At 28.0% G+C, this 14,618-nt stretch overlaps 1 protein-coding gene across 2 annotated transcripts in view; it reads right to left on the reverse strand.

Moving 5' to 3' along the window:
• The window catches only part of LOC122848667 (MOXD1 homolog 2), a 103,123-nt gene that overhangs the window by 44,236 nt on the left and 44,269 nt on the right, over window positions 1–14,618 (reverse strand). For both annotated transcript variants that reach the window (XM_044146893.1, XM_044146892.1), the window contains exon 2: window positions 1,101–1,407. In XM_044146893.1, the coding sequence (XP_044002828.1) occupies window positions 1,101–1,358 (258 nt within the window). In that variant the 5' untranslated portion in view covers window positions 1,359–1,407. The remainder of the gene's footprint in view (window positions 1–1,100; window positions 1,408–14,618) is intronic.

Here is a 14,618-nt window from a genome sequence, read left to right on the forward strand (position 1 = left end):
TTTTTTCATTTTTTTCATAAAAAAAAAGTTTTTTCTACCAAGAAATCATAGAACACTGTATATCATTCTGAATAATTTATAAAGAGCCTTTTTGAAATAAAATATTACATTGGAAACTTTATGCTTTTAATAAAATAAAAAAAAAAAAAAAAAACTTATTTTTTATTTTTTAATGAGACATAACAAGTTGATGTTCTACCTGTATAATATGAATTTATTTAACGACGAAGCAAAAAAAAAAAAAAAATATATAGAATGAATAAATAAATAAAGTTTAAAAAATTAATAATAAAATAATAAAAAACGTAAATTATTAAATGGAAAATATATGTAAATTTAAGGTGGAAAGTGAATATAGATATTGAAATAAAGCAACACCCTTTGGTGTCGTTAAAAATGATGTATAGAATTTATAATAACAGGGCGCTACTCGTGATCTGAATTGCCAGGTTACATATTGATAACTATCTGATTCACTGATCGAAACTCTACACCATCCGTTACTTATTTTATAAAATAACTATCATTATATTTTCTACATGATGTTTTGTATATATATGTGGCTATATTTTTATATTAATGCTATTTGAAATAATCATGAGATCATTCATTTTACAACGTATTATATCTGACATAATATTGAGTTATGTATTTTAACAGTAGCCTCTGGTGAATAACTACTACCTTAATATCATCATGAAATTTAGTTTAAATTTTAATATTGCATATACGACTAAATTAAATTAAAATTTTATATTATTAAAATTTTTTTTTTTAAAAAGTCTTACATTAAAAATTTTGGAGCACATGAATTTGTACTTGAAACGCGTAAGATGCAAGCAATAAAACCTGTAATTTAGTTCAACAGACAAAGTGAACATTGGTTCCACTTGAAAAAGGTCAAGTGAACACACTCATTATACGACTAGAGTTTTGCCTCTTTACTCAACTCATACCCACTTTTATTTATACCTAGTTTCTCATTAAACTCATGCTATATACTTTTGTACTTTTTTTTTAAATGTCACAATAAATATATATAAAAGACCTTACAATTTAAATTACATATAAATTAAATAGTTAATTATTAAATTGCTTACCTGAAGATGCACTTGACCATTATTGTCAACCCAACCAATGACCATGTCTGCAGTATGTCTCTCATCACTTGTAAAACCAAGACCAACATAGCCTTGTGTTTTGACTTGTACTTCAAATACAATGTCTTTTTCATTTGGTGTCCATAATACCAAAAAATTGTTATCCAATGCAGCACTGTTCTTCCACTCACGAGATGTTACAACATTTACAAAAAGTAAAAGTGCCAATAATTGACACAATACTGTAGTGTTCTTCATTTTTATATTGTTTTTAAAAATTCCTTTATTTTTCTTATAAATTTGGCATCTGAAAAAAATAAAAATAATAATTAATTATATTTTAATTATACATTTTTGGACAAAATTATAAAATATTTAAAACAGAATTAAAAAATATATATATACATTTGTAAAGTGAAAGTCAAATTAATGTTAAGTACAAAGACTGTGGAAATAAAAAAAAAAAAAAAGAAACTGTCTTTTGTAAGTTAGTATAATGAATTCAATTTAGTGATCATATATATACAGTACTTTTATCTCTGAGGAAGGAAGAAAAAAAAATAAAATAAAAGATTCTTTTAATTGTTATTTTTTTTTTCTTTTTCTCTTCCCGAGACAATAATATGAAAGCTATAATAATATGGTGAGAATGATGATGATGATGATGATGAGAGTTGGTGATAAGGTGATTTAACATTTTACCATCTGGCTATATAGAATACAGATATACAAATGTAGCACACATTTATACATTTATGTAACCCGACAATCTAGAAGCAATCGATTCAATTAAGAGTAATGTTGGTGTAATGTTATTCGAGAGAGAGAGAGAGAGAGAAAGAGAGAGTCAGGTTGATTCATCGTTGGTAGCAGTTGTCGAGAGAAATATACAGTGAGAATCGCTCAACCGTGCGTAGAAGCGTCAATTTGAAATTGCAAAAGAGACCTCTGGCCCTGAAACGGATGGCAGTTACAAAGTCCAAAACAAAAAATAAATAAATAAAACAAATGTCAAAAGAAAAGAGATGGAAAATGTGATCACCTCTCACCAAATAGATACCTGAAACACACTATACACACAGACTAGAGTTTAAAAAAATAAAAAATAATAAAAATAATAAATTGAAGTGAGATGAAAAATAAAACGCACGTGAGGTGCAATCGTGGATGGGTTTGATTTGCGGCGGTATGTCGTTCAGTCGATTGCTTTCAAATTACGTTCTGCACACTAGCATCAGCCTCACTCGAAAACGTTTCTGGTGAATTGTCGACCTTCCACGTTTCCGTAAAGCTATTACTTCTGACACGGCTATATACCATGATTCAATACATGTTGACTTTATACGTATATATATACAACATTTATATGTATGTGTACATTCTTAAATCTGATGACAGTGATTTAACCAAATTACCCGAGCGAAGCATGAGAATGATACCATTCAATTCATTAAAGATTGTGCCTGCCAATAACGGATTGATGGTGAAAATATATTATTGAAAAAGTTTGATAAAAGTAAAATTGGATGCATAGATATTTTTCCAAGAAAGTTTTTTAAATAATACCATGTAATGATGACGAAGGATCAAGACAGTTTGAAGATTTTCTTAGTTTGATCGGTGTGAGAATTTTGCACTGTATGTGACATCTTGTGCTTAAAGTGGATTTTGAAAAAGGGTCGTTAGGAGATGACGTGACAACGTGGACAACGTCTAGCTGACAGAAGACACAGGATGGTCACGTCAATTAGGAACAAAGACTGTTGTATGTAATGGTTTGTGTACATATAGAAATAAAACAAACTTTTTTCATAGCATTGGAATAGCAGAGTGTGTATGTGTGTGTATGTGTATTTTTTCTTTGAACAAATTTTCAAAGTTGACCAGTAGAGCTGGCTATATAAAAAAAAAAAAAAACCGATGAAAAGAGGTTAACGAACAAATATCATTGAACTGGAGGATTGACACTAATCGCCAGGGTTATCCATCAGCCACCGAGAACTATCTGTCCATATATACTGAGATGTCTTGGACTGATTCTGACAGCCATTGAACCAATTAACAATTTATATATAATTGTATTGTATATTATATTCATTCGATCCAGTTTTATTTAATTTTATTTTCGAAATTGTCGTATTGTTTTTTGTTGACAAAAGAAAAATATAAAAAACAAACAATTAAATCAACAACAAACAAAAACAGTAACCTAAATGAGGTGGAATGGTTTTATTGTTGATGGAATATATATATAAAACATACTGCTTCTACACAATTTGCCAACATTTTTATGATATATAATGAATATATATTTGGGTGCATATGATTTTCTTCCCTACTGTTTGCACAACTAGTACAAACCCTCTGTTTATGTCGGGCGTATCGCCAACCTCGTGAACTTTTTGAATGACCTAGTTTTGTAGTTTTAAACCTATTACCGACTCTATAAGTTTTTGTCCTATCTCTTTCACACTACTATCTATACAATTCATTTTTTTCAAGCTTCCTTTTCCATCTTTTTATGCTCTTGCTTTGAAATCATAATATTTATAATGCACTGAGTATAAAGTTGATCGAGCCCCACCGACCTCTAAGAATGAATAACAAAAAACAAAATAAAAAACAGAAGAATAAAAAATAAAGATGAAAACTTGCTATAAGTTTATGTTGGACCGCGGCAAGACGATCTACAAAAAAAGTAGCAAAGCCTCTTTCTATTCACCTTCTTCGACTCATCTATACCGGGAAGTTGTGAGAAAGATAAACTTGAAAAAGTTAAAAGTGACTTGGTAAAGAGAAAAAGACAAAATAAAAAATTGTGAGATAGTCAGACACGCGCGCAGACTTTAATAAAAAAAAAAAAAAAAAAGTTGCAAGATTGCGGTACATATATATAAATAAAGTGGAAAAAAGCAATAAAAAAAAAAAATATTGGTATACTATAAGTATATTATCCGTGATGGTATATAAAACAAGCGAAAAATATTCAAAAAAAAAAAAAAAAAAGTTGGAACAGTTGGATGAGATGAAAAATAAATGGGCATTCGGTACAAAAAGTTTACCATTAAAATTTAGATTATTTTTGTGTCTTTTTCATCACAATATATTTATGTCTCTTTTAGTATGATTAATTTTTCTATTTTCGGAAAAGTAGAACATTTGTCAAATAAAACATTTGTTATCTTCACAACGAAAGTATTGAAATATTTCAAGTAATAATAGCAAGTTGAGAAATAAAATTTTGTTTATCATTTAATTTTATTGTAAATAAAGATTTACAAATTTCACAAATAAGCTAAAATCTTGCTGATTCATATATATAATATTTAATGAAAACAATTGCCTTTTGTTATAATTGACAAAGACAATTACATTGCAAGCACATCAAATACAAAAGATGATGCAAAACAAAAGTACTAAAACTGCAATCCACTGTTTTCTAAAAGTTGGTAGTTGCACTAAGTGTGCTGAGATACTCAGCTGTTCATCAAAGTATGATATGTTGGATACAAATATCTAAAACCACAACTTTTCAAAGTGCTGATACAAATATCTTTCATTTTTGGGTTGTTTTTTTATTTTTTCTTTTTTCTATTCATTCGTTATTCGTTTTTTTTTGTTTCCATCAATTGTGTGTATTCAAACTGCATACGAAATCAGAAAGCAGCTGCATTTCCACTTTAGCATCGACTCAGAAATATTCCTCGTTGTGTATTCAGGATAAGTATCATTCAACAAACTGAGTATAGAGATTTTAAAATGAGCAAACTTTAATGTTTAACGAGAAATAATTAGTGTATAGTTACAAGTTATGCAATTTGAATTTATAGTTGATAAAACAAACGTATGATTCAGATAAATATAAATATAGGTATACATCAATCAACTTCAAGATCAAATCTATTTTGAATTTTGGGAATTAGGAACAATAGTGGTCAATATGATTGTTATAAAGTTTTTTTTTTTTTTTGCTTCCATTGCTTATTTAATATACATATACAATATTATGTCGGAATGTTGAACCCCTTCCAGCTAATTCTATATACCCGATCCAGTTATTGTATATAATTAGGGTGATGGTAGACACGCCTACCTCAGATTGACACCCATTTTACGCAAAACTCACGCACATGTCCTTATGCCTATACAAACTTAGCATATAAGCACCTATATGCATTAAGTATATTCACCGAGTGATCCTCCTTGAGGTAAAATGGCGTCATGAAAAGAGCCTATCGGATTGGACGAAATCACTCAAGCGATTGCAAACTGGTCTCGCTTGTGCTTAACAGCAGCAGAAGCAAAAAAAAAAAAAACAAAAAGGGATTTTTCATTGTGTTAATGTGTAAAGAATTCCAGGCGACTTTATCATTCTATGCGGCGTTCTTCAACGTACATTGTAGGGCACCTGCGAGAACGGAAGTAAAGCACAAATTCACATATATGACGAAAAGAAATCGACACCTGCACAGATATTTCAACAAGAATTCAGTCACCACATTGACTCTACATGTATACTTGTACTTTAGCTCAGCTTGCAGCTAGGTAGTAATCATTTGTTTTCATCGAAGAGGCAAGTACTTTTCTTATATAGGGTGTACAATACCTACTATTCAAACGGAAATCATTACTGAGCATGAGAACGTGACAATGTGCACGTACTTTGTCTCATTGTTCGAGTTAAGAATCTTACAAAGACTTTAAGATATCATATATTTTCTTATCAAATAGAAAGTGACACCTTAAATTTTTCGTCTCCAATTGCTTCTATATATATTTTATTTTTTTATTTTTTGAGTGCACATTATTGTTTTTATAATTTTATTTATGTAAAATAGTTGTAATGTCATTGAGAATATAATAGCATAGACGTGACAGTGTAAATTGCAATGAATCTATGTGGAAAGCAAGCCGTAACAAAATTAAGAAATTTACTGAAGAATAAAGAAAGTGTAAAGAAGCTTTAAGTGAAAACGCTTCAAGTGATTCGTAAAACTACTTTAATAGGAAAGGCCACTTTTGAACAGTAAACTTAAAGTATGATCAAAGTATCAAGTGACAAAGGGCGACAAAGGATTCTATATTTTTTTTTCCATTTTTCTTCCTTTAACTAAATCTTTTTTTCCTATATATTTTTTTTTCTTTATTTTTGGCTCGTTATAAAAAATGTCAGTGTGCTCAGTGTATACCTTGAGGGCTTCCTAACCCTAATACAGAAAAAGAGATATAATTATATTGTACAAAAGACTAAAACACAAGAACTACCGTGTGTAACAGAATTGATATTAAATTAGAATCAGATCTCTTCAAGCGAAACAGGACAAATTTCCGTAAAATATATATATATGGCTGCAATGTAATATATACATAGTAATTCTCTATATCTCATTTAGTCATGTTGATATAAACTTAAACTGCATTGGTTGGCATGCGCTGATAAGATACAGTCAACGTTCTTCATTGAATTTCATGTAAAATCTGTAAGTTTGTCATTGTATTTGTAATGTACAGTGTATATTTTATGACACATAATGCATATACAAATATATATGTATATACAAAGAGAGAAGAAACAAGTTTTTAGTTTGTGACTGTATAACCACGGGCGTACACGAACGAGAAACTTTCCTAATTATCAATTAGTGGTCTTGCTCTCGATCGTCCAGCGCTTTCGTCCCCATGGCATCAAAGTGAAACGGACTCTCGCGAAACGCGGCTAGCTAGAGGCACAACTGACAACATTAGCTTAATTGGAACATAGTCGGAAATGATGTAGCCACACATGTAAATATATTTATATATATATAGTCATAGATATGTATAGTACAATTGTTGATACCACAGTGCGCATATATATATTTTATCCCATGAGAGTTGTATGTATATATGAAACAAACGGAAACGTTATTCTCCTAGTGTACATGATGGTGTACACGCGCGTTTTGTAACTTCCCCCTAGAGCTGCATCAAGTATATATTCTCAGCAAGCATTGCACGTTCTGTAAACATACACTTGGTATGGTTACATGGTTGTGTCTAATTGTAAGAGCCTTTCGGCGATGAAGATGAGTAAGTTTATATATATCTTCTGGCTATATGTACTCGATGTATAAACACAGAGCTAAAGATTTCAAATTGCAAACAATTGCACAGTAAAATATTGAAAATTTTATTCAAGTATCCTCTTACAATATTTTCCAAGATTCAATACAAGAACCTAGTTATTAATTAAATTATAACAATAGTATATATTGATGAGATACTCATCAAATCACTAGTAAAATAAATTTAAAGATAAAAAAAAAAATTAATAAAAGTATATATAGAATTAGAGAATTATAAGCACTGCACAATCGAGAATCTAAATAACGAAAAAGCCCTGTGGCAGATTTATGGTAACGATTGAGAAGATAACGAGTTTTAAAGAGATGATTGAATTTTCCATATCTGATGGTGAATATTATATGACGTTTCATCCCAATCATTTTGGAGACCCTTTCTATGGTTTTGCTCGTTTACCTTCAATCAATCAGCCACATCGGACCAACGAATTGAAAAACGAATGAATAAACAAAGAGAAACGAATTCTACAGAATATATATACCTATATTTATTATGTGAGTGTATATGTATATATAGATGAAAGTGGTAAAGTCGATAGTCAGAGCTGTCAACATTTATAACAAACAGGGCTTGAATAAATGACATGACGATGCCGGATATCATGTCTTTTCTGTAGCATATATATATAAATATATTTATATATTCGTTTCATTAAAATTTCTGCCCAGATTTATACAATCAAACAGTGCATATACTTATATAATAAGCAAAAATTGAGTCATACATAAACAACAAGATGGCATATAACTGAGAAGCAATTTAACTTGAAAAAAAAAAACAATCAATTTTCATCAACTTACATCTCAATATTTAAATTAAAATAACCAACAAAAACGGAAAAGAATTAACATAAGTATATAATTGAAATATTCAACTTTGTTTTAAAACAAAATAATAATAATAATAAAAAAGCTTTAATTGTATTTTGTCGTTGATTGCCAATTGTTATCTACTATTTTTTTTTTTTCATTTTCTATCGTTTCTTTTCTTCAATTGTTTCGTTTATATTTTTTGTCAGTTTTTTTTTTCTTTTTCTTTTTTTCATTTATTTTATCTGTTTTATGTCTTTCACCTTTTGCCTTTTTCCCATCTACCACTAATATTCTACCACACCAACTATTGCTTCACTATATGTAGTAGTCATTCTCTCTTTGCTCTTCCTTTTCCTGTCTTGTTAGAACTAGGTACTTTCCACTTTTACTCGTTTATTTATTTATTTTTTTTATTTTCTTGGCGAAACGAGAAAACGTTGTTAAGGAAAAATACTTGGTTCCCATTGGGACTTCTTGTCTGGGCTACATTACTGACAGCAATGGTATTTTGTCTGAAACGATCGTCTTGCTTCCAATATATATAGTAAGGACAAGAAGAAGGAAAATGGGTCCAGTCAGTCTTCCATAATAACACCAATGTATATTTATAAATAAAATGGAACAGAGTGACTTTACTTTGATGGACATTCAATGCAGTATAAACATATATGTATAATATATAAGTATATAAATTTATACATATATTAAATATATATATATATTTAAGATTCCAATGTCTGTTGCAAAAAAACGCACTAAGGTAAAATATGCCGATTCAAATTCATGATGTTGCGATATGCTGTCCCTCAGGCATCGCTCGTCTGATTCTCATTTATGTCTGCAGATGAGAATTCGATGCTACTGCTGATATACTTTAATACATATTTCTCACTCACTTTTTAATTTTATCTCTTTTCAACTCATTCATTCCCCGAGGGTACAAAGATATTTTTTTTATTTATTTTCTTTTTTTTTTTTACAGTACCCCTCTTTCCATTCAAATTTTCAACCGTTGATGGCGATATTCTACATGTTTTTGGGGATTAATAAAATAATAAAGTGAAAAAATAAAAATAATATAAAATGGGGTATGAAAATTTAAAAAGAACAGCCGACCATATGCTGGAATATATATTGCAACGATAAAATCCCCGAGTGCAAAACGAATGGATAAGCTATTTCGATATACGTTTAATGTGCCTTTTGTGTATATATGAAACAAGATATGTCCATTAAATATCATAAAAATCATTAAATAATAGCAGATATATGATATTTATATATGTTAAAAATAAAAAGAAAAAAATCTATATCGACATTTTTTTATAATTTAAATAATAAAAAAATTTAATTGACTTTTTTATGTATAAGATTTAAAAATTAAATTGATGATATAAATTAAAATCTTTTATTATAAATGATACAACTAAAATTTATATGATGCTCGGATGTTTATAATTTATATATAATTATATAGTACTTAAGTAGTGATCTAGATTTTGCTATTCACATGATAAATCCATTGACTGATGACATAAATAATAATTCGTGAAAGCCACTTGCCAACCATCATCTCTTCTACCACTACTATATAATATATATTGGCTCAGTGTATATGCATATATACATACATAATTGTATTTAATATAGTTATATGTACAACGAACTTGCCAGTAATTGCCAACTGATGTATAACCAAAATTGGAACGGCACGCGGGGCCCCCAACACGCACATAATCTGTCCCTCCCAATTAAATCTCACTGGACGATGCAATTGTACGCATATTATGTCACAGCCATCAGCACTTCCAATTAATGAATAGGTTCATGGAAATTGAATGACTTGAACAATCAATATTACCAATTAATATGTACCAATAATAATTATTGACAATAATTAACCATATTAAAAGTGACTAATTGTTAAACCAAATAGGTATATATTTTAAAATATTCACATTTATGTATTATATATTATTTCAAGAAGAATTTGGATAGAAAAAATAAAATATATATTTAAAATTATTGTTGACAAAAATATATTGTGTGATGTATTATTTTTTTATTTTTTTCTGGTTGAAATAATCTGTGTTACAGGGATATATGTGGCATCAAAGAGTTGACATAAGGTGACATCTGAGTGTCATTATAATACGAATGTAGAAAATATTATATATAAAAAAATAATAATATATGAATGGTGTTGACTTTTTACAAGAAAAGTTACTCTGGCAAAATAACAATTTTAACTCAAAAAATATAAAATAACAATAATATAAAAATTGAAAGACGTTGTCAATGATTTTTCAATATATGGAAAATAACATATTTTTATATGATTTATTGAAAGACGAAGATTATATATATATATGTTTATCAAATAAAAAAAAAAAATTGCATGAATTTATTTATTTATTTATATAATAAATTAAAAAAAAAAAAAAATAATATAAATATTGGCATTATTAAAAAATAAAAAAAACAGGAAAGTTGAGATTTTTCATGAATGAATGAGCAATATTTTTCAAGTCTATTGTGAGTGATTCGATTATCATAAAAAGTGCTTGATCAAGACGCGTGTGAATGACGATGCATGAAAATAATAAAAAAATAAATAAATAAAAGTTGATGGTGGAATGAGACGAATAACAAAATGTTCGTAGTGAACAAATTGGCTGTTTGGCCACGACGTTTCGAAAGGATGAACACGTCGTAAAATAGACGAGTAACTGGAGGCTGTGCATTGTTCACATATTTATATATAGAAATACATATACATAAAGTGGTGACAAGAAGAAACGAGGTATATAAAAAAATAAAAAATAAATAAATGCGCAAAATGATGTAAAAAAAAGAAAAAGCAAAAATAAATAAATAAAAACTAGATATATAGAGAGAAAATCTTGGTATATACGTGTAGTTGAATAAATCGATAAACACGCTTATACAGAGAAATTGATGGTTAAATTTATATACATGTATATTATATAGTATATATGTAAGACTGAGTGTGAAACGACTTGTATGTAATGTCACATCCTCCGCAGTAATAACGACCGCTATTCGCGCCTCGTATATATGTACAAATAACGACACGTTGATCTTTGAATTTTACAAATCGTAAAAACATCTTAAATCGTTTCTCTTGCAAATAATCGTCAAGTATGTATAACTGAAATATTTGTTTTATTTATTTTTAGTAAATTAATTTGAACAGCTAAACTAATGATCTCTCAATGCAAATGTGAAAAATAATAAATATAAAAATAAATTATAAAAAATAAATAAAAAACATAGTCATTAGAAGACTGGATTCAAGTAAAAGATATCTGGGATCGTTGTTAATAAATGAAAAAAAATCTCTCACGCCTTTGAAGCTTATTTTATTTTTTTTTTTTATTCCTTCGAAAACCGTGGGTGCTTATAATCCGCATTTCAAATGTGTGACCTCTAATTTTATTCCAGTATATATACATCAAACATTTTTTTTTTTTTTCACGGAGATGACGAATAATAAAAAAAAAAATATAAAATAAATATATATTATAATAATTTGTCGAAAAAACGATTTAGATGAAATTGATTTTCACGCGTGGGTAGTTTGGTAGATTCAAAAGGTATAAAAATGTTGGATATAAATAAAAAAAAAATATGGGTATATGTGCCTTTGCGGTGACAACAAAATACGGATGGGATGATTTACCATGACAGTGGCGAAAGGAAAAGAAGGATTAAATGCTTGTTACATATATACAAAAGAATAAAAGAAAATAGATAATAAAAAAAAAAAAATAAAAAAGTAAAACATTTATACCACCCAGAAGAAAGGAAACCTGCAATGTTCAGGGGAAAAGTCAGATTTATATCACCACAATGTATACGAGAATTTAAAAAATGATAAAACATCGAATTAACAAAAAATTATGTGTACATCCTGTATTATATAAAATTTATTAAAAGGTAAATGTGTACATCCTTTTAATGCTGGTATATATATATAACAGTGACAAATTATGGTTGAAATGAGAACGAGACTAAATCAATATTTGTCCTAGTAGAGAATACATGATTGTTTGCTAAATTAAATTGCTTGATTCACATGATATGCCCTTATTTATTCTATTTCATTATATATATTTTTACTATCATGTTGACAGTTATTTGAAAATATAAAAAATAATTGAAAAAATATGATTTATTGTTAATGAAATTTCATGATTATACTCAATCAGAATTGGAAGTATATTTAAATATGTATTTATAAATTAATATGTGACTTTGAGGTGGTTTGTATATGTATATTATCATGACTTTCTTTGACAGGCACAATTCTGACATTAATGTCATTATACATGTCGAATATGTTCTATATATTCAGCATGCATCACGATCTCAATATTCTATTTTACTCAATGTAGGTTGGTTGGTTGGTTGGTTGGTTAGTATACAGGCAATATATACTAGCAAGCAACATGGATCCTTGATTATAATTTATAATGCTTTTACTGAGCATTGAATTCATGTAAATCAACAAATAAATTGTGGATAATTCATTCTTAAAATTTAAATATTGTTATACTATATTATTCAGCTTTATTTTTGAGTGATGCATTTCGTTAAAAATAAATACTTTTTTTTTTTAAATTTCATTGTGTTATCATGATTTATATGGGTATAATGTAATTAATTTTTTTTTTTTTTTTTTCATTTTCATATAATTCAAGATATTTTTTGTATATACTCTTTTTTAAATTATATTTAACGGTGCTGTAATATTTCATTGCAGTATAATTAAAATCATGAATGGTTTTTCTTTTAAAATCTTTATTGTTATTATTTTTATTATTATTTCATATTGTTTAAGTTTCATGATAAAGAAAATAAGAAGATTTTCGCGGTATTTTTTTATTTTTACAGACAAGCTAATTACTTTTTATTGTCTAGGGTATTAAGTTTCACTATCTTTCTTTCTTACTTATACTATTTTTTATGTATTTAATTTACATTATGTCATTAAATAAAATCCATATAATAAAGTGTATTAATATATATATAATAATAAAATTTTATTTTTACTTTTTGCAATGTCACCATGACAACGTATTTTTGAAATTATTTTGTCCTCTCAACTTGCTCGATTACTTTTTTTTTTTTTTTTTTGTACTATTCAGTTGTGTAAACGAGAAAAAAAAAATGTGTAAAGAATCCACGGGGTAATCTACCCTATTCTCACGTGTTGGCAGGGTAAAAATGGCAAAATACGAACACAACAACGACGACGACGATTCAACGATCTTGAAGGGCTGCATTCATTTTGTGGGGGTGTATAACAAGAGGGCTCAGTGCAGACGTTAAAAAAAAAATAAATAAATAAAACGATTGATATAAAAAAAAATGCAGACATAATAGGGTGCAAAAGTAAGAATGTGTTGGGGACACATGTAGTTTGCATAATACAAGGCATTCAAGTGGGAAACGTAAGCTGTTTAAAAATTTCCATTATCGGTAATAATCCAGCTAAAATATTATTTTAAATGTATATAAATATTGTATGTTTTTTAAATACATATAAAAACAATATAATGAAAAATAAAAAAAAAAAATAAAATAAATACATATGTTTGGGTTTTGTCTTGTTCTTTGTTTATACGCATATATTTAAATTGAAATTTTCATTTTGTTCTGGGTGTTAGATTGTTAGCCACAATTCATCTTTCATCTCTACACTACATCCCCTAGTCGTCATCGTTCTTGTTTTGTTCCCCCTTCGTCACTTTGTGTATATCCTTGACAAACACCCGGGAAAGCCAGTAGTGCACAGAGGGCGAGCAGGTGTGCCAACATCACTTGCGTTAATCCCACGTCCATAACTCATTCTCTTGGGCACGACCTTGTTACATGTATAAATACACATATACTCTATATATATATATACACAATTGTATACACATATCCGCAATAAAAATGCTATGTTTTACAAGAATATCAACATACCAATTAATAAGTAATCGTTTTATGTAATAACTTTTTTTTTAATAGCAAAAAAAAAAAATAGATTAAATTAAAAGGAATTAATGAAAAAATAAATACTTGATACATAAGAAAAATAATATAAACATAAAATTTACATTGCAAATTATTTATTTATATATGAATAGAATAATTAATTTTTGTCATTACTTTATGTATATTAAATTGTATGAAAATTATAGTGTGAAATATGCAAATGTTGTCATACAGTGACATTAAATTTTTTTTTTTCAATTCAAATATGTGCAGATTTTATTATTTATTTTTTCAATGAAATTGAGTATATGTATAAGGGGTATTCAATGATATGTACAAGTATAATGTATACATGTAAAATATGTATACTGTATCTTCAATGCAATTTTATTCTATGCATGTTATGTATGTATAAGTGTAGAATTGAAAATGGGCATTGGCTTTTCAATCGTTTGCCGCTGAAAAGTCCAACATGCAGTTTTCTATGCTAGCGCTCTTTTCTCGTTCAATTTTATACAAAAGTCTGTTGAAGTAGTTGCAGTAGTAGCAGTATATGCAGTTCCTTTTAGTGAACTAT

Source organism: Aphidius gifuensis, linkage group LG2 (assembly GCF_014905175.1).
Source record: "Aphidius gifuensis isolate YNYX2018 linkage group LG2, ASM1490517v1, whole genome shotgun sequence".
Taxonomy (NCBI): Eukaryota; Metazoa; Arthropoda; class Insecta; order Hymenoptera; family Braconidae; genus Aphidius; species Aphidius gifuensis.